Source organism: Rhinatrema bivittatum, chromosome 13, assembly GCF_901001135.1.
Source record: "Rhinatrema bivittatum chromosome 13, aRhiBiv1.1, whole genome shotgun sequence".
Taxonomy (NCBI): domain Eukaryota; kingdom Metazoa; phylum Chordata; class Amphibia; order Gymnophiona; family Rhinatrematidae; genus Rhinatrema; species Rhinatrema bivittatum.
The window spans coordinates 77,332,142-77,350,191 of NC_042627.1; the positions used below are offsets into that span (position 1 = coordinate 77,332,142).

An 18,050-nucleotide genomic window follows, 5' to 3' on the forward strand; every position below is an offset into this window, starting at 1 on the left:
GGCTGAATCTGAGCCTCAGCAAACAGAAGGCACTTCAAGAAAAATTAGGGTAGAAATTGTCAAAATAACACCCGTGGGTGCCTTAACCTGAACTTTTGCACCTGTTCTCAAAGAGTAAGACCATGGTTGCTTTCCCTATGAAAACCGTCCTGGAAATAAAGTGCTAGCAGAGGTCTTCCCTTCCGTAACAATGTACATAGATTTCAAAATGCAAAACTCTATGTTTTGCAGCATTCTGCACCCTAACCCTGCCGCTAGGATTGCCTTCAGTCAATGCAAGTAAAACGTGCATGCGATGCAGCATTCCCTGTCCTAACCCTGCCCCCAGGATCTCCTCCTCTAAATGCAGGTAAAACGTGCATGCAATGCAGCACTCCCTGTCCTAACCCTGCCCCCAGGATCTCCTCCTCTAAATGCAGGTAAAACGTGCATGCAATGCAGCACTCCCTGTCCTAACCCTGCCCCCAGGATCTCCTCCTCTAAATGCAGGTAAAACGTGCATGCGATGCAGCATTCCCTGCCCTAACCCTGTCCCCAGAATCTCCTCCTCTAAATGCAGGTAAAATGTTGCATGCGATGCAGCATTCCCTGCCCTAACCCTGCCCCCAGGATCTCCTCCTCTAAATGCAGGAAAACGTGCATTCGATGCAGCATTCCCTGCCCTAACCCTGCCCCCAGGATCTCCTCCTCTAAATGCAAGTAAAACATGCATGCGATGCAGCATTCCCTGTCCTAACCCTGCCCCCAGGATCTCCTCCTCTAAATGCAGGTAAAACGTGCATGCGATGCAGCATTCCCTGCCCTAACCCTGTCCCCAAGATCTCCTCCTCTAAATGCAGGTAAAACGTGCATGCGATGCAGCATTCCCTGCCCTAACCTTGCTCCCAGGATCTCCTCCTCTAAATGCAGGTAAAATGTGCATGCGATGCAGCATTCCCTGCCCTAACCCTGCCCCCAGGATCTCCTCCTCTAAATGCAGGAAAACGTGCATTCGATGCAGCATTCCCTGCCCTAACCCTGCCCCCAGGATCTCCTCCTCTAAATGCAAGTAAAACATGCATGCGATGCAGCATTCCCTGCCCTAACCCTGCCCCCAGGATCTCCTCCTCTAAATGCAGGAAAACGTGCATTCGATGCAGCATTCCCTGCCCTAACCCAGGAACTCCTCTGCTAAACATGGGTAAAACGTGCATGCACTGCAGCACAATAGGGAGAGTGAGTGATTTTCAGACACTGATTTACTCAGGTAAACAGCGGTTTATCCACATCCATGGCTTTTAAAATTGTCCTCCTAAGAATTATTCAAAATCAGGGAAGAGACGGTGCGATGAGCCAGCAAATCCATTTGCTTGCAGAGTTTTGAAACAGCACATTTATTTATTTAAAAATATTTGTGTTTCACCTATAATGAAACAATCATGCTAGGTGGATTGCAATCAACAAAAACAGCAAAATAACCATTACAAATACATAAAATCAGTAAACATCAAAATATTACAGCTTTATAGAGGGAAGGCCTCACATCCTCTGCCCCAGAATTTAAAAATCCTGCTCCTTCTGCAGGGAAAACAAACTCCACAGACAAGAAGTGTGGGGGAGAATCAGCCCTGAACGGGGGTGGGGGATGATCTGAAAGGAGACCTCTCTCCAGCCTGGCGAGGGACCTCTGAACTGCCTCGGCAATGCCGTCTGGCATGGAGGTCATGGAGAAGGCAAAAAAAAAAAAGGGATGGAGGGAATTGGTGGAGGGGGAGTTTAGCCCTTGGTTACAGGATGAATGGTTGATAGGAACTCGTGCAGTACGGGACTGGTGACCAGTAATGCCGCTGCAAGCTTGCAGGATCTTCCTAAGTGCTACAGTCCTGTCTGCCTTTCTTTGGCACAGCATTTATTGGAGTCAGACAGCTGATGCAGCGGGCACCATGAAATCTACCCATCTTTATTCAAACGCCCAGCCTTACTAATGAAGAGAAAACAGCGCACTTGCACTTTCAGGGGGCGACCGTCGGTGGTCCACAAGCACCCGGGTAGCTTCCCTCGCACCATGAGCCACAGGTCTGCATGTGCGGAAAGTGGCCATGCGCACTGCAGCTGCTCTTCTGCAGGCGGCGAATCAGGGGTAGCACAGGGCCCTGTGCATCTGAAAGCAGCAATGCATGCAGGGGGTTTACTCCCCCGACCAATCCCCCCCTCCCCACTCTGAAGGGGCAAACAGGGGGATCTGGCCAGGCAAGTCTGATGTTGGAAACTGTCATAAAGCAAAGCTCAGGGCCTGAAAACCCTGCCTGGAACCGCCACCTACCAGAGAGAGAAAAAAAAAACCAAAACAAAAAAACCCCGTAAGGAATCGGCAGCCACCGCATCGTGTCTTTATCCTGGCAGCTTCTCAAACCAAAACCATCCGCCTGAGGGAGTCAATTCAACTCATCTTGAGTCAGCTGCCAAAGGAGTGTCAAGGACTTCATAATTACTGTAATTCTCCTGGAGCACTCGAAAAAGTGCAGCCGAGGTCAAAGCTGCCGCTCAGCCTTCTACAAATGAAAGAAAAGCCATGAAAGCACAGGGCGCTGCTCTCCTAGAAGCGGCTTCCTCTGATGACCGTGACCGCACAGAACGAGGGCGCCGGGAGTCCGCGTGCGCTCCGGCCCAGGCTCCCAGCGAAAGTCACCCGGCGCAGGCGCGACCCGGCAGCGCAACCGTGGTCACTGGTCTACTGGAAAGTCAGCTCCTGGCCACATCAAGTCATTCCTCCCTGGATATAAACTGCAAAAAAGACCTGGCTGTCAAAAATAATAATGGGCGAGGCACGACAGTCAGCGCGGGGCAATGCGAGAGGGTCAGCCATTCTGGTTCCAGTGGCAGAAAGGGATCATCATAGCAGAAATAAACTTACAGGACCAGTGTTTTTGGTTCTGAATTCCCCCTTTTTAAAGGGGCTAAGATTTCCTAAGAGTGGAGCACTTCTAGGACGGGGCAGGCTTCCCCTTTCACTGAGACACTCTAAGCTTGTAGGAACCCCCAGCAACAACCGTCAGTGGCTGTATTTTTAGTTTGCTTTAAACCACTGCTTGTTGGCATCGACTACAAAAAGATCAAACTTCGTAAGCTGCATCATCTGCTTTCTGGGCTCAGAGGTGGCTGTGCCTGGCAGTTTCTTCTTACCCCTCGATCGGAAGCAGGGCTGGGACCTGGCGCCATGCCTCGTCATTCACAACTGCCTGGGGGCGGGGGGGGGGGGTTCCCGATTTTAAATCCCCTCCCAACTGACTGCAGAGACGCACTTCAGCTGGGGGCCATGCACCCTGCAATCCTGAGCCCTAAATCTGGCCATTAGGGGTCACTGGTGCACAATGACTGGGACTCCCTCCCCACAAGGGCTGTGAGCCTGGGAGGTGAGCAGGTTACGTCCCTTAAGACAGGCTCACGAACGATTTCCGTCATTACAGGAAAAGCCGCAGCGGAATTCCTGACATCACAGGATGCCACAGGCTATTCCTGCCCACGGAACGCTTAGTTTATCACCACGAAACGTGAGAGTCACGTGTTGGGTACCGGCTCGCCTTTTTTCAGCGGGGGCTTCCATGCACTGATTACCAGCTCCCTGTTGACGGCCACGTTGGCGCTGGGAGAAATCGAGGCTGAGCAGATGCTGGAACAGAGTCTGGGTACCATTTGGAGACGTGAAGGACAGTGGAGGATCTGTGAATGCTCTGCGGTCTTTTCTTCTTCCTTCACACCCCACCCCCGCAATGCAGACCTGGGTACTATGGGCTGAATTTTCAAAGGATCAATCTACCCCCCCCCCCCACACACACACACGGAGCAGGACGGCAGGTGCCATCACACTCTCCCTCCTGCCTGCTCACCTATCAGCGAGAACGAGTGCTGGAGTAGCCTAGACTGAGGCTTCAAACCCTGCCGACACTCCTCGTGGCCTCTAGGCACGTCACTTCCTCCCTCCATTAGCTCGGGGACAAACTTAGCCTAAGCCCTCTGGGGACAGGAGGAAAACCGCAGTACCTGAATGTGTAAGGGGGCCAGCAAAGTGTTTGGGGTGTTACGAGGAGGCTGGCAGATGAAGAAAGGAGAGAAGGAGGAGTGCAGAACTGTGTCCAGCGCTGTCCAGGGGGGGTCCGAGGCAGAGGAAAGGGCTGGAGAGCTGAGCAGGGGATGTGGACAGGCAGAATGCATGGGCCCCCATGGTCTTTATGTTCTGCAATGTTCTGTGCTTTTTTGGGGGGGAGGGGTGGAGGGATCATGGAAGATGTCAGGGAGGTCTTGGGGTAGAGGTTCCCGAAGCCACCAGAAAAGCTGGCCCCCGACCTTCTTAGGGACTCGTTTCCGCAGATTGGGCTCTGCAGTAGGAGGGAAGGGGAAAGATGGCACCCGGAGGTTTTGGGAGGGTGATTTTGACAATCTGGCCACCAGGATATGAGGTAAATGTTCTCAGAGTTGTTGAGAAACTATATTCCAGCTGGTTAGGTTGATTTTTGGGTAATTTTGTGCTACAAACTGGCCAAATATGGGAAGTTGGAAAATGACCTAAAAATATCCGTCCAAAAACGTACCCCTAAGAGAGCCATTAAAGCCTATGAGTGCCGAGTCACCTAGGTAAACTGGCTGTCAGAAAATTGCCCTTAGCCAGCTGAAAATACCCATGGGATCCACCAACCTTTAGCTGCAATGGGTGGCAGCATTCCCGGGAGATGGTAACACGCAGACGGCATTTTCAATTCTGCACGCACTATTTCTAATGAAAAAAAGGACCTCGAAGAAAAAGCAGGGGCGAATCTCTGCTGGCACTTTTTCCCGGGGTAACTTTCAAAGGAAAAGTCCGTTTGCACCTTCTCCTTTGAAAACCGGTGCAAGCAGACGCAGACTCTGCAGCAACGTGGGCCCTTCGGAAACTTGCCCTCCTGGCGTACACAGGGGTTCCCATGGTAAAAAGCAGCCTTTCCGGGGCGGAGAAAGGATTTCAGGCCGTACAAGACACATACCTGGGGTTTTCTAGAGCAGGCGAGCCTGGGGTTTTCTAGAGCAGGCGAGCTATTACCCGCCCCGCCCCCCCCCCACACACACACACATATAAATACATTTTATGCCAGTTTCTTCTATTACTACGATTCAGCTCCTGGCCTTTTCATTGCTACCTCAAGGAAGTACAGTAGGAACTTCCCCGTCCCCAGAGGGTTTACAATCTGCAAACGAGGCCCTAAGTTTGTATCTGAGGCAGTGGCAGGTGAAGTGACTCACCCAAGATCGGAATGAGCCTCAGCGGGATTTGAACCCTCAGCCCACTCCACTCCATTAGGATCGGCTGGATGCTGATAAGCGACCCAGACTCCACGCACCACGGATCTGACCCAGCACTGGCACTTTTTCTGTGCTTATGTGAGCGCGCACTAAAATAAACTGCTGAGCTGAACACTTTGGGGGGAGTTTATTTTTTTTGGCTTGGATTCATCACCGGTGAGCCGTCAGGAGTAAATCTGATATGCTGTATTGTCCTACCATTAAATCTGTAACTAATTTCTTACTGAATAGTGCATAGCCCGGCAATGAAGGGTTTGTGAATTGTGTTGCGATGTGCATTAATAGCTCCTGAAGCTTTCGGTACCACAGTACTGTACACTGGTAGGATCTCCTCTGCTGTGCATAACCTCATCAGCAAAAGCAGCAAATGCCCAGAGCAACCACTTTTATCATCAAAGAGAACCCAGGCAGAATCTCTTTTCAAAATCAGCCCGTGCAAAGTGCACCTGCTACTGGTTTGGGCAGCCAAGGGGAGAGGTAAACGTCCACTGAGCCCTGGCTAAAGCCGACCCCAGGAGCAGAAGGCCTGAGCCTGGCATCTAACCCAGGCCCTCTGCACAGGCCTGTCCAGCGCGGCCACTGAGCCTACCCGGCAACGTGGATTCCAAGAACTTAACGTGAACTTACCCACGGTGTCACAGGGCTCATCTTTGTGCACGCAGAAGTCTGTCCTGGAAAAAGAAAACAAAAAGCCAGACCTGTAAAGCAGCCCAACGACAGAGTCAAGTCCAACTTAAAGCTTTTGGTTTCCAGTTTCTCTGCACAGCAAAAGAAGCTGCAGAAAGCTAGGACGTCCTTCGCAGATGCAGAGACGGGAAAGACGCAGACTCTGCTTGCTTTGTGCCAGAGTTTCCCCCCGATGACCCCAGGAAGCTTCGAGGCCTCCTTTCTCAGCCACATTCTGGCCTTTCTAACGAGGCTTTTCTTGTCGCATTTCCCCTGCTCGCAGAGGTCAGACGTGTACGGCTCTGGAGGGCACACCTTTAATTTTTAACATTCTGTAACATTGGTTTCACTGCATTACAGCTCTTCACGTGAAGGGCTGCATTCCAGCCTGGCTGGCTTTTGGGTCGGTTAAACCGAAATGCTATTTTATGAAGCTCACAGCCATTCAGACTGACTAATGTGGAGGTATAAAAAACAAACCATGCTTGCAAGCAGAGTGACCACAGCTCCGGTCAGAAATCTGTATTATTCTCCGGGAACGCACGTGCTCCCCTCTCAGCAACTGAATTCACAGCCTGCAGACCCCCCCTCCCCTCCCCTCCCCTGCTGTTAGTATGTGAGGGAAAGCAGAGGATCCCGTGCCAGAACTCGGCTACACTGATCTGTCTTGGCAGAGGAAGAGAGGTGCGGAAAGGCTCTGCTTGATAAAGAAGGGAAAATGAGAAATCAGATTACAAAAAAAAAACAAAAAAAACTCCAGGTTACCCCTTCAGAGGCCGCAGTGGCCAAACTCCTGCTTGTCAGAATGCGGAGCTACAGGAACTGAAGGGTTAACTGAGCTTGGAGCCAAAGAAACTGAGCAAATCTAATCTGGACTGACCGCAAACATGGTCACAGCTCAACCAAGATTTGCTAACCTGCTTCAGAACAAAACTTGGCAGCAAATCCACCCTGTCAAAGCAAACAGTTGCTTTCATTTTGACACCAGATAAGTAAACTATTAGCAGCAGAACGTCCTCCTGGGAAGGAGCCGGGGGAAGAGAGAGTGGATAAAGCACTGGGCTGCATGTGAGGGGCACAGTTGAGAGTGGACTCTTGTGCTCCCCACTGTACAGAGACATCGTCTCAAAGGAGGCCACCCAAGGTAAGACTCTACCACTCCTAGTCTAGAATTACCAGCGGACGCCAGATCGTCAGCCCAGGCCGATCCAGGCCTGGCTCTCACCCACCGTATGTACAGACGTAGTTTTACTTTCCTTTAATAAATTCATGCAGGCAATGGGTTAAAACCAACATTCAAATGGCCTGTCCTTTAAGAATGAGGCCAGTAGGCCATTTCAGAGGATAAACACATCCTCACCCTATAGGAAAGGGATCTCATTAGGGTACAACTGAGGTCTTTTGGTCAGACAATACGATGAAAGCAGCTTTGGCCATCTTTCCTGCACCGTGTCTGGCAATAAAGAGATCATGTCACTTTCAGGCATTGCCGCCATGTTGCTTTCAAAGAGACAAATGAACATTCACAATGATTTATGAAGTAAGTGGCTGGGAAAATATTCTGTTTCACATCATCCTGGCCTTCTGACAAGAGTTTCATACATGGGGAAAAAAAAACAACCCCCTGAGATGTAACTGAAAACAAAACATGGGCATTTAAAACTGTACGTCCAAGTCAACCCAACACAGCCTGTAATGCAGAAAAGAAAATCATTCTCCTATTAGTGAAAAGGCACTGCTTCCACAGCAGTTCCTGGGCTCTACCACGCCTCCTCAGGATATCTACACCAGAAGTGCTACTGCCTCTTCCCTGCCGCCCCGCAGTGAAATCGTAGGGATGGGACCTACATGGATATCATCATCTTTGGGTAATTCTTGGGTTGATCCCATGAAAGGTAAACGGCCTGCACAGAATTTGGGTTTCTGCAGAACTAAGATGACCACCATAGCTTCTCAACTTGCACTAAAATCACACTGCACGTTCCTTCAGCACAAGGAGGTCAATAATCGGGAAAGCGGCAAGCGGAGAAGTTAATCAGCTAAAGTTAGCCAGATAACGTCTCAGAAGTCTTTCTAAAGTTAGCCAGATAACTCTCAGATAGCAGCGCGCTCGCACCACTGCACATCCTACCTAGGTTAGCCGCACACATTTATCCACTAAGTTTACCAGCTGCCCAGTGTTGGACTACAGCCCCCTAATGCTACTTCAAGAAATGGGGGTCAGCAATAAATTAGCTTTAAAGTTTAACCCAAGTTAAAAATAAGTTAGGTTTTTGGTTTTGTTTTTTTTTTTCGAGAATCCATTGCCACCTCCAAACAGACTAAAAGAAAGCGAAAAACCATGTAATGGAAAGAAGATGGCGGCAGAAGAGAAGAGGGGTTAGGCATGGGTTATTTCTGCCATTGCTGGCTAAGAGCGTCAGGATTCATCCCCTCCTTACAGGCTCACAAACATCCCCTCTGCAGGTCAGCGAGGGCCAGCAACACCCGGCCAGGGTTTTCAGGAACTGGGATGAGATTGTCCCCTACCTAGAAATCCCACATTTTAAAAAAAACTAAAACTCTTTCCCGTGAGTATTCATACAAATAACTATAATGCATTTTTTCAGACTAAAATTTGGAAGTGCGCAACTTCAGAAGAGCAGAATGAGTTCCCCAAATAACCCACAGCGCCTACATAACTCAGTGAGAAATGGATCGAGGCTGGATCGAGTACCTGGTTATAAATACAGCTGTGTCCACCGGGGGAACGTCATCCTTCCCACCAGGCACCTGGTTATTGCCGAGATATTTTGTTCCCCCGTACTCCTCATTTTGCCAAAGACAAAAGCTCTCCAAGGATCTCTCGCCATGGTGCCCAATAGACAGTTTTACCTTCAGAAGAAAAAAAAAAATATGACTTTAAATCGGGAAGGTGCTATTAGGTGCACGACGTTTCCACTAGCAGGTGCGCATCTGTGCCGTTCACAGCTGCCTTCTCCACTAGTTTTCACAAGCCTAAAGGTTTTCAGAGCTGGTGCTCCAAGCACTTCCAAAATGCTTGCTTTGCACAGTCCCAGAACCTTTGCAGTGTTTTCCTAGAAGCAGCAGTGCTACAAGTTTGTAAATCGCTCACTCAGACGCAGCAAGCAGGCCCAGCCCTGAGAGCCTGTGAACTGTGACCCAGCACAGAGGCCAGGGCAGCCAGGGAGGAGATTCACAGGAGGCACCGAGGCAGCAGGCGGGAAACTCGGCGCAGGGCCTGCGAGCCAGCGGGCGCTCACAGGCCCTGCAGCAGCTCCATGCCCCCCCCCCCTCCCACACTACGAGAGGCACAGGGGCCGCGGAGCCTGGCAGCACGCACGGCCATCGCAGGAGCCCTGCGCTGACGTTAACTGCGTAACAGCCTCAGCCCCGACTGCGTTCCACTGCCACCTCGAGATCTTCATATTCGCTGGGCGGCGAGAGAATCCAGGAAGGGGGCCAACATGGGTTGGATCTGGGAAGGGGATAGGATGGAATAGGCAAGAAAGCAACAGTAAAGAGGACAAGGTGGTCAAGGAAGGCTTAACCCTGGAAATGGGCCAGGGTGGAGGAAACAGAAGGCAGAGATGGGAAGGGGAGCCAGGAAGAGCCAGGATGGTAGAACCAGCAGGACCCATGCAACCTTGTCGTCCCCCCACGGGCAGGGGGAGGAGCCAAACTACCTCCCTGTACAGCACTAGAACCGCGGCAGGGGTGGGGATCAGAAGGGGGGGAGACTTGTTTTCACCTTTCGGCCCCTTCCCTGCAATCCGCAGGCCAGCAACGTCACTGCTGGTCAGTGGCTAAAGAGCCGGGCCAGGTCTAGGGGCAGATCGCAGCCAGCGGGGGTCGCCCCTGAAGGGTGGACCTCGTCCCGTGGCTCTGTGGGCGTTGGGTTTCAGTGACTCCTGCTTCTTGGCTGCTCTCAAGGGTTTTGGATCCCGAGCCGCCTCTGTGAGAATATCCACGGCTTGGGGGAGGGGAAAGGGTTTGGTATTTCCCAGCCCCTCTGAGAGAGAATATTTGATTGCATTGTTCTGTATTTATTACATCGCTTTGAGTCTTCCCTGAAGGAAGTGAGGGGTAAATAGAAATGGGAAAAGGCCGTAGAGAGGGCAGGAGGGAGAGGATCCAGGGATAGGAGGGAAAGGGCCATGGAGTGAGTGGGAGGAAGAGGAGGGAAAGGGCCATGGAGTGAGTGGGAGGAAGAGGAGGGAAAGGGCCATGGAGAGAGTGGGAGGGAGAGGATCCAGGGACAGGAGGGAAAGGGTCATGGAGAGAGTGGGAGGGAGGGGTCATGGAGAGAGTGGGAGGGAGGGGAGCCAGGGACAGGAGGGAAAGGGCCATGGAGAGGGTAGGAGGGAGAGGATCCAGGGACAGGAGGGAAAGGGTCATGGAGAGAGTGGGAGGGAAGGGAGCCAGGGACAGGAGGGAAAGGGTCATGGACAGAGTGGGAGGGAGAGGATCCAGGGACAGGAGGGAAAGGGCCATGGAGTGAATGGGAGGGAGAGGATCCAGGGACAGGAGGGAAAGGGCCATGGAGAGATTCGGAGGGAGGGGAACCAGGGACCGGAGGGAAGGGAGCCAGGGACAGGATCCAGGGACGGGAGGGAAAGGGTCATGGAGAGGGTAGGAGTGAGAGGATCCAGGGACAGGAGGGAAAGGGCCATGGAGAGGGTAGGAGGGAGAAGAGCTGGGAGGTAGAAGGCAGGGGACCTAGGAAGGGACGATGGTGGTGGATGGGCACCCGAGGAGGAAGCGTTTCAATACAGCAGGATGGGGAGGAGAGGAAGGGGCACCGGCAGCTCACGAGTACTGCAGGCAGAAACCCCGCCGGAAGTTCAGGGATGGGTACAGAAGGTTTGCAAGCCTGCACTGTGCTGAAGGGAAGTCCTGGGACCCCCTTGGGTTTCTGGTTTTAATACCAGAAGAAACCCCTCCTGCCGCCGAGAGGAGTAGCACGCTGCACCCTGGCGCGTCACTGAACGGAGGGAGGTAAGGTTGTCTCACGTGCGTGTTATGTGCTCTCTGTGCTAGGAGCTTATTACTGGCCTGGCAGAGAAGCAGTGCTCGTAATAATAATTATAATTATGAGCCCAATATTCAGTGCTGGCCGGTTAAGTAACTCAGCCGGATGTGGCTAATCGGGCTTCGTTAGATGCATATTCAAAGGGATGGCAAAGCCGCTGAATATGCGCGTATACGTGCGCACTTCACCGAATAAGTCTACCCAGGGGCAGGGGAACGTAGATGGAAACTTATGCAGCTAAGTATGAATATCGAGAGTCAGCCATATAAGTTACTTGGCTAACTTCCTCCGCCCCCAATCTGCCCAGTATTCGCTCATTTTTTTGTGGGTGCAACTTTCAGTCTATAAGGGACTGAAAGTAGATGCATATTCAGCCGCTGCCACTTAATCCACATAAGTCCCGCTTATCCAGCTAAACAGCACTGAATGTGCTTTGAATATTGGGCCCTGTGTGTAGATCCTCTGGTCTTGCGGTAAGACAATTCCCATATTAGATTTGATGCAGTCTCTTACTCTATTCCAGAGCACCAAAACGCTAGGGCAGGAAGAACCGATAGGAGCTAAATGGTCTTCCCCACTGCCCCCCCCCCCCCCCCCCCAAACATTCGCCAGGTGGGTGCCAATGAGCACGTGCAGCCTTGCTGGGGTGAAGCTCTCAGGAAGAGCCAACCTTGGCGTTAGTCAATAATCTCCGCAGAGTCTGAATTCTTCTAGAAATTGATCCCATTCTTCCTGGACAGTAACATCTCCTGTTTCTCTATCCCACACCTTCAAAGGCTGCCGCAGGGAACTCCTCGTGAAAAGATTTTATGAAAAAGCGAGTGGGGCAGAGCTGATGGCTTTGTCACTAGCTGCAAGCACACACACACACAGCGGCAGGAATGAGGAGGCCTCAGGGAGAAATAACATTTCTAGCCCATGAAAAAAAAATCGCTGTCAAGGAGTTAGACCCTAACAAAACACTTGTACAGCTTAACTGTGGGAGCTTCGCGTTCGCTCTTTCAAAACGGCCTACGAGCTGAGCGTGGTGCATGCATCCTGTGGCTGAGAAGCAGCATTGTCGGGGTAAATCGTTGCTTTACCCGCTGAAAGATGCCCACTCACTATGGAGGGGTAAACGTGCATGAGAATGCTCTGTTCGGGCATCAGTTTATCCAGGCTGAGCAGAGGGGTTGCTGGGGGACGAGCCTGGACTTGCATGCATGAGTTTGAAAATTCAAAACAGATGTGTGTCCTTTTTCCCCCCAAAATTTCTGGGCACTAGATACATAACTGATGTGCAGTGTTACAAAATTGTCCCCTGTGGGTACAAAATACACACCCCATATATATATATATGTATGGGTTTTTTTGGTTTTGTTTTTTTACAAGCCCATGGCAGACTCACTTACCGGGCGACTGTGAAGCAGGATTAGCTTTGTGACTCGGATACTGACTTTTACACCCAGGCTCTGGTGCTGGAACATATTGTACACCTGCCAAAGAAACCATGAGATCTATTACAGAATCCATCCCGCACCCCAGAACATGCAGTGCCGTACGGCCTCACGCCACTGCTCCGAATGGAGAAAGCAAATGACACGAATGGCAAACACAATCTGTAATCGGAAAATACCCTGGTGACAATACTCCTCCCCTTCCTGTGGGGTCCCATGACATCGCTTCCTTGCTTCTGTGGGAGCGGAGTTGCAGTGTGGATGCCACTCATTTCACGTGGACCTGCCACACAATTCAGTAAAAACAGATACAGCCGTGAAGTGCGGCCCCAGGTCCTTCCCTCCACTCTCCCTGCCTGCCTGCTCCTCTGGTCATGGAAAGAATAATAATTCCTGCCCATGCAGAAAGAACCAGATGTGGACACAGCGCTAATCTCCTGCACAGGGGACTCTATCTGCACCTTCCATCTGCCTAAGTCTTCTCGCTGGTGTTTGCAATGTCAGGGTCATATTTCTAGATGCAGAAAGTGATGGAAACGGGGAGTGCCGGCCTGCAGTAAATCATTACTGGTGAAATCTCAAGGAGGCTCTCTGACTTCCACTCACAGGGGGAAGCCTCAGCTCTTTTGTCCTTCTGGTTACTTAGCTGCCTGCTTTTTCGTTTTGCTGGGGCAGTGACCTCTACCAGGACTGCAGTGCGTACCTTTCCCAGGAGCCCCTCATTTCCTTTTATAAAAGGTGCAGAGAGAGCTTTAAAAACAAGAGATCGTTATCAGGTTTGTCAGATCTATGGAGGCAAGGAAATCAGGAGAGTTCGGGGTCTGCTTTGTATCTCAAAGCCTTTGAAAGTTTTCAAAAAGCCCTCTTGTATGCCAACATAAAATCCTTTTCTCTAACTTTTAAAGGATCATGAACTTCACGACTTCAAGTTGCTGCTTGCTTTCTGGAGGGGTTTTTACATCAATCACGGCTCCACAACAGCTGCGGGAGCTGAGTGCAGGCTGCAAATTACACAGCTTGCCAGCCCAGTTCGTGTACTTTGTAAAGAAAAGTTCAGGATCAAATGTCAACTTACAGGCAAAGTCCTGCCATAAATTACAGACGGGACTGCACTAGACTCAAACCCGACTTTCAGAAACAGGCCGGGTTCTGGCAAGGCCACGTCGCACATCTGTCCATAAGGGGTAAATCGGCAGAGAGCGGCACCGCTCGGGGACGGATTCACACGCAGGACCCGGGCGCAGCAGCTCTCCACGCGCGGGTCGGTGGCAGGTCCTGCGCAGTCTCCGCCCAGAGCGCACCGGGGGGGAGAGGGGGTGTTCCTTCCACTCAGTTTTCAGAAACCATTTCCCCCGTCCGAAAACCCCCAGCCCTTACCCGACCGAGAGCAGGCGTGAGGGTCAGCAGCTTGCACACATTTAGCCGGAGAAAAACGCAAGCAGTGCCCAACTGCATCTCAGGCCTTGATTTAAAAAAAAAACAAAACAAAACAAATCCTTACCTGCCAGGGCAAAGGAAATTAAAAAAAAAAAAAAAAAGATTGACCGGTCCAACCCATGCCCGATCGCCTGCCACCAACCTGACTAAAAGGGCCTGGAGGAATCCAACGGGTCGGGAAGATGCGGGATTAACGGTGTCCACCTACCATGCTCATCACCGTCAGAATGAAGCGCTGGGCGGCCTCCGCCCCGTGGTACTGAACCATATCGGCGTCAGCCACCACCAGCGTTTCTATGGTGTACTCGTTGGTGAGCCGGATGGCGTTCCTTCGCTCTCGCCAGTCGCCCCCAGATTTTGGCTTCTTTGCTTTCTTCCCTATAAAAAAAAAAAAAGAGAGGTGGTGAATGGTATTCATGAAGGGTTTGCTTAGGGCTTCAGCCAAACAAGAGAGAGTCAAATTCATGCTTGGATTTGATAGCGCTTTCCAGCTTTTCACGTTTGCCTTTAATGCAACACAGGGGAGGAGGAGAAGCTTTCTGTATTTTGCAATGGGCACGGAACAGGTTCTGGAGAACTGGAAGAGAGTAAATTTCAGGGCTCTGCTCAGACAGCTGGACTGAACGAGCGCATAAACACTTTTCAGAGGTGCTGAAAAATGCCAAAAGCAAGATAAACATTCAAAGCCCATGGCTGCTGGCAGTGTAAGCAAAATGAAATGGCGTGACCGGGCTGAAGGAAGCAGGGACAGTCCTTAATGCCATCCTGCAAGGGTTACTCGGAAAGCCTCCAGGAAACGAGAGAGAGGAGAGGAGGCAGACCCAAGGCCCAGGGATCATTCTCTAGGATCCTATCTAATTAAAGTCTAAGAGACTGCTTTGCAGCAGACACGATCATCTTATAAAGCCGCCCCCAAAGCTTTCCTCCTTCACTCATGGTAAAATGACATCGGAGTCGGAGACGCTGCTTTAAGCAATTATAACCTCGTGTGTCCCTTGCACGTTAGGTTGGATCAGGATCAGGAGATTTCGGTGTTCATAGGAGACACCTATCACATTGCAAAGGGGGAGTTGGGAGGGCAGTGAGGGAAAAGTGCCTTTTAGTCACAGGGTGAACGGCAGATCAGGAACGTAGAAGGTGGCCTGTAGTGTTCGTCTTCTTGCGTCTCCCTGGAAGAGCTGGAACAGTGAACGCCCTACCGGTCGGTGAGCCCCTTACAAGGCTACTTCTTCTTCTGCCAAGAGGCGCACACAAGAAGAAAAGGTGCATAAACCAGGGCAGTTTCCAGAACCATTCAGCTGGGCACGTAGCCACTTCCATGCATGAATTAAGCGTCTGAAAACTTCCCCTTCCTCGACACGGCTACAAGTAATTTCAGCTGCATTCAGAGAAGACCTTCCCAAGGAAAACACCGCGTGCTTATTCACCAAAAGCAGGTGGAAGCGTCCATGGACACAAAACGCTCAGAGCGAAAGCACTAAGCGCAATGCATTTCCTCTGAACCTGGCAGGCCCGAACTTAGACACAGGCAACAGGGGCCAAATACAGGAGAAACTGTGCCAAGGAGGAACCTGCTCTGCCAATCCACTTGAAAGGGGCACTGCCATGGCACTTTGGGACTCTGGACGGACCCCCCTCCCCCCGCTGCCTATGGGCACCCAAATCCCAAATCCAGTCCTGGAACCTGGGACAAAGTCCGCGGTTAAATAGCTTGAAAAAAGTGCCCAACCGGGGAACAATGGGGACGAACTCTAGAGAAGAAATCTGCAAGAGGCGCTGGGGTGCTTAATCCTTAAATTTAACCCCAGCGCGTTTAGCAGAAAGTTTCTCAGAGGCCCCTTCTCTCTTCCAAACGCTGCACGAAAGGAAATCCTTGGACAAAAATGTGCCGGGTCAAACCTGCAGAAGCAAAACAACCTGTGGGCTTTTTTTTTTTTTTTTTTACAGCTCTCTCTGTCCTGCTTTTCCCGAAAAAGAGATCTGGCCCCACGACCCCAGCCTCTGCCCCAAGCTTTCCCTCCCGACGGCCTCCGCATGCTGCTGGGCAACCGCAGGAGTGCCGAGGTGCCTTGGGCATCATCCGTCTTCTACAATTCAGAAAAAAAAAAACTTCCCGACGTTTTCACTTTCTTTGTAACTCAGCAGCGAGGCTGGGAAATCTGAGACGTGGCGGCCAACGTGGAAGGCACCACACCGAATGCAGAACTATCCTGCTTCCCGGACCATTATCTTTCCCAAGGCTGCACGTCAAGAGGCAGAGTTTTCATAAAGAAATTGCAACGTTGCTATGCTCGTCGCCTCGAGCAGATCCTCAGGCAACCGATTCCACAGCTTGCACAGAGCGTCCCACAGTCCCAGTACGATTGCAAAGGATCCTGCTCCCCGTCCCGATGTGGCAGCGTGGAGTGCAGGAGGGGTCCAGTGGTGACGGCAGAGGCCTGAGCATCAGGGAAAGCCACCGGGTTCAAAATGACCTTGGGCAGGTCACGTCACCCTCCAGTGCCGTGGGTACGAACTTAGGGTCTCGCTGACTGGGGTCTTCTCCCACTCTGTGTCGGAGAAAAGTGCTCAGTAAATGAGCCCCTTAGATCGTGAGACCTCTGCGGATGGGAAAAGTCCTACAGTATGTACGCTGCTTTGAAATATCATAAAAGGCAGAATATAAATTTTAAAATTTATCAAAGGAAGGTTGGGATTTAGTAAAAAGGAGGTTGGACCTTACTGATTTATTACCCTCCGACTTAATATCATGGCGATATTAATATTAATATCATGGCGATATTAATATTAATATCATGGCGATATTAAGTCAGAGGTCCCGAAAGTTTAAAAAAAAAAAAAAAAAATTTGAAATAGGCCCGCGGCTCGTGGGTTGAAAACCGGACGCCCAATTTTGCCGGCGTCCGGTTTCCGAACCCGTGGCTGTCAGCGGGCTCGAGAACCGACACCGGCAAAATTGAACGTCGGCTGTCAAACCCGCTGACAGCCGCCGCTCCTGTCTGAAAAGAGGCGCTAGGGACGCGCTAGTGTCCCTAGCGCCTCTTTTTACCACCGGGCCTAATTTAAATACATTTATTTACTGAATCGCGCGCACAGGAGAGCGGGCGCTCGCCTGCTCTCCCGTGATTTTACTGTATCGGCCCGAGAGTTAGGTAAATAGTGCAGAACCTCAGGGACCAGTGTTTAATTTATCCATTAATGATCTGGAGCAAAGAGCGATGAAATTTGCAGGTGACGGTGAAATATTCCAAGTAGACAAAACACAAGCAGACAATGAGGAACCGCAGAAGGATCTTGCCAGACTCAAGGACGGGCGGCTTCAACCTGAGAAGATTGCAAAAGTCCGGACAGGACTGATAAGTATTTTCAGAAAAGAGCGGGAACGCTATAACAGGTCGGACTTACCGCCAGGGGGAGGACACTTATTAAATGAAAGTGGAAACACGGTTCATGGTGAAATAAAACACCAATGGTTGCAAAAAATACAAAAAAAACAGAAACATATGATTTTTTAAAGAATAAAGTCGGTAGCTATCAAAGGAGGGGCTCACAGAGGGTCCCCTCATACATAGCAACCGCACGTTACCACGCATCGGGGAGTTTCCTTTGATGGTGGGTCAGAGACTCAAGAACTGGGCAACTGAATGGCAGATGAAAAGCAAATGCAAAGTGATACACACAAGGAAAACTAATCCTAACAGAAGGTACAAAGAAGAGCAACCTGAACGATAAAGGGAGTGGGACGATCGTCCCATTCCAACAAGGTAGCAGCTTGGAGGAGAGAAGGCCGAGGGAAAGCAATAAATGGTGAATGCTTATTTACCCTTTCAACCTAACTGGAAGAAGAAGGAAACAGACTGGAGATGGTATTTTGTCAGCCTGTGGAATTTAATGCCAGAGGATGTGGCTTTAAAAACAAGCTTTGGACAAGTTCCTGGAAGAAACTTGCATGGACAATTGGTAGCCAGGTAAACTTTGGGAAAACCATTGCTAACTCCTGGGAATCAGCAACAAGTATTGGGTCTGTAAGGAGCTTTGCTTTCAGTCTTTATTTGATTTTTTCCCTGAGAATTTCAACGTCATAACAAGAAAATTAAAAACCAGTGGAATAATGACTTTGTTATAACACACAGGAGAAAAATGGGTGGAGAAACCATTTTTCTTAT

General features: G+C 50.7%; 1 protein-coding gene across 5 annotated transcripts in view; it reads right to left on the reverse strand.

Annotated features, from left to right (window-relative positions):
- ADAMTS17 (ADAM metallopeptidase with thrombospondin type 1 motif 17) overlaps positions 1–18,050 on the reverse strand; it is a 161,260-nt gene that overhangs the window by 118,331 nt on the left and 24,879 nt on the right. For all 5 annotated transcript variants that reach the window (XM_029575629.1, XM_029575631.1, XM_029575630.1 and 2 more), the window contains 4 exons: positions 14,093–14,262; positions 12,403–12,486; positions 8,696–8,853; positions 5,941–5,984 (listed from right to left, as the gene is read on the reverse strand). In XM_029575629.1, coding sequence (XP_029431489.1) covers positions 5,941–5,984; positions 8,696–8,853; positions 12,403–12,486; positions 14,093–14,262 — 456 coding nt within the window. The remainder of the gene's footprint in view (positions 1–5,940; positions 5,985–8,695; positions 8,854–12,402; positions 12,487–14,092; positions 14,263–18,050) is intronic.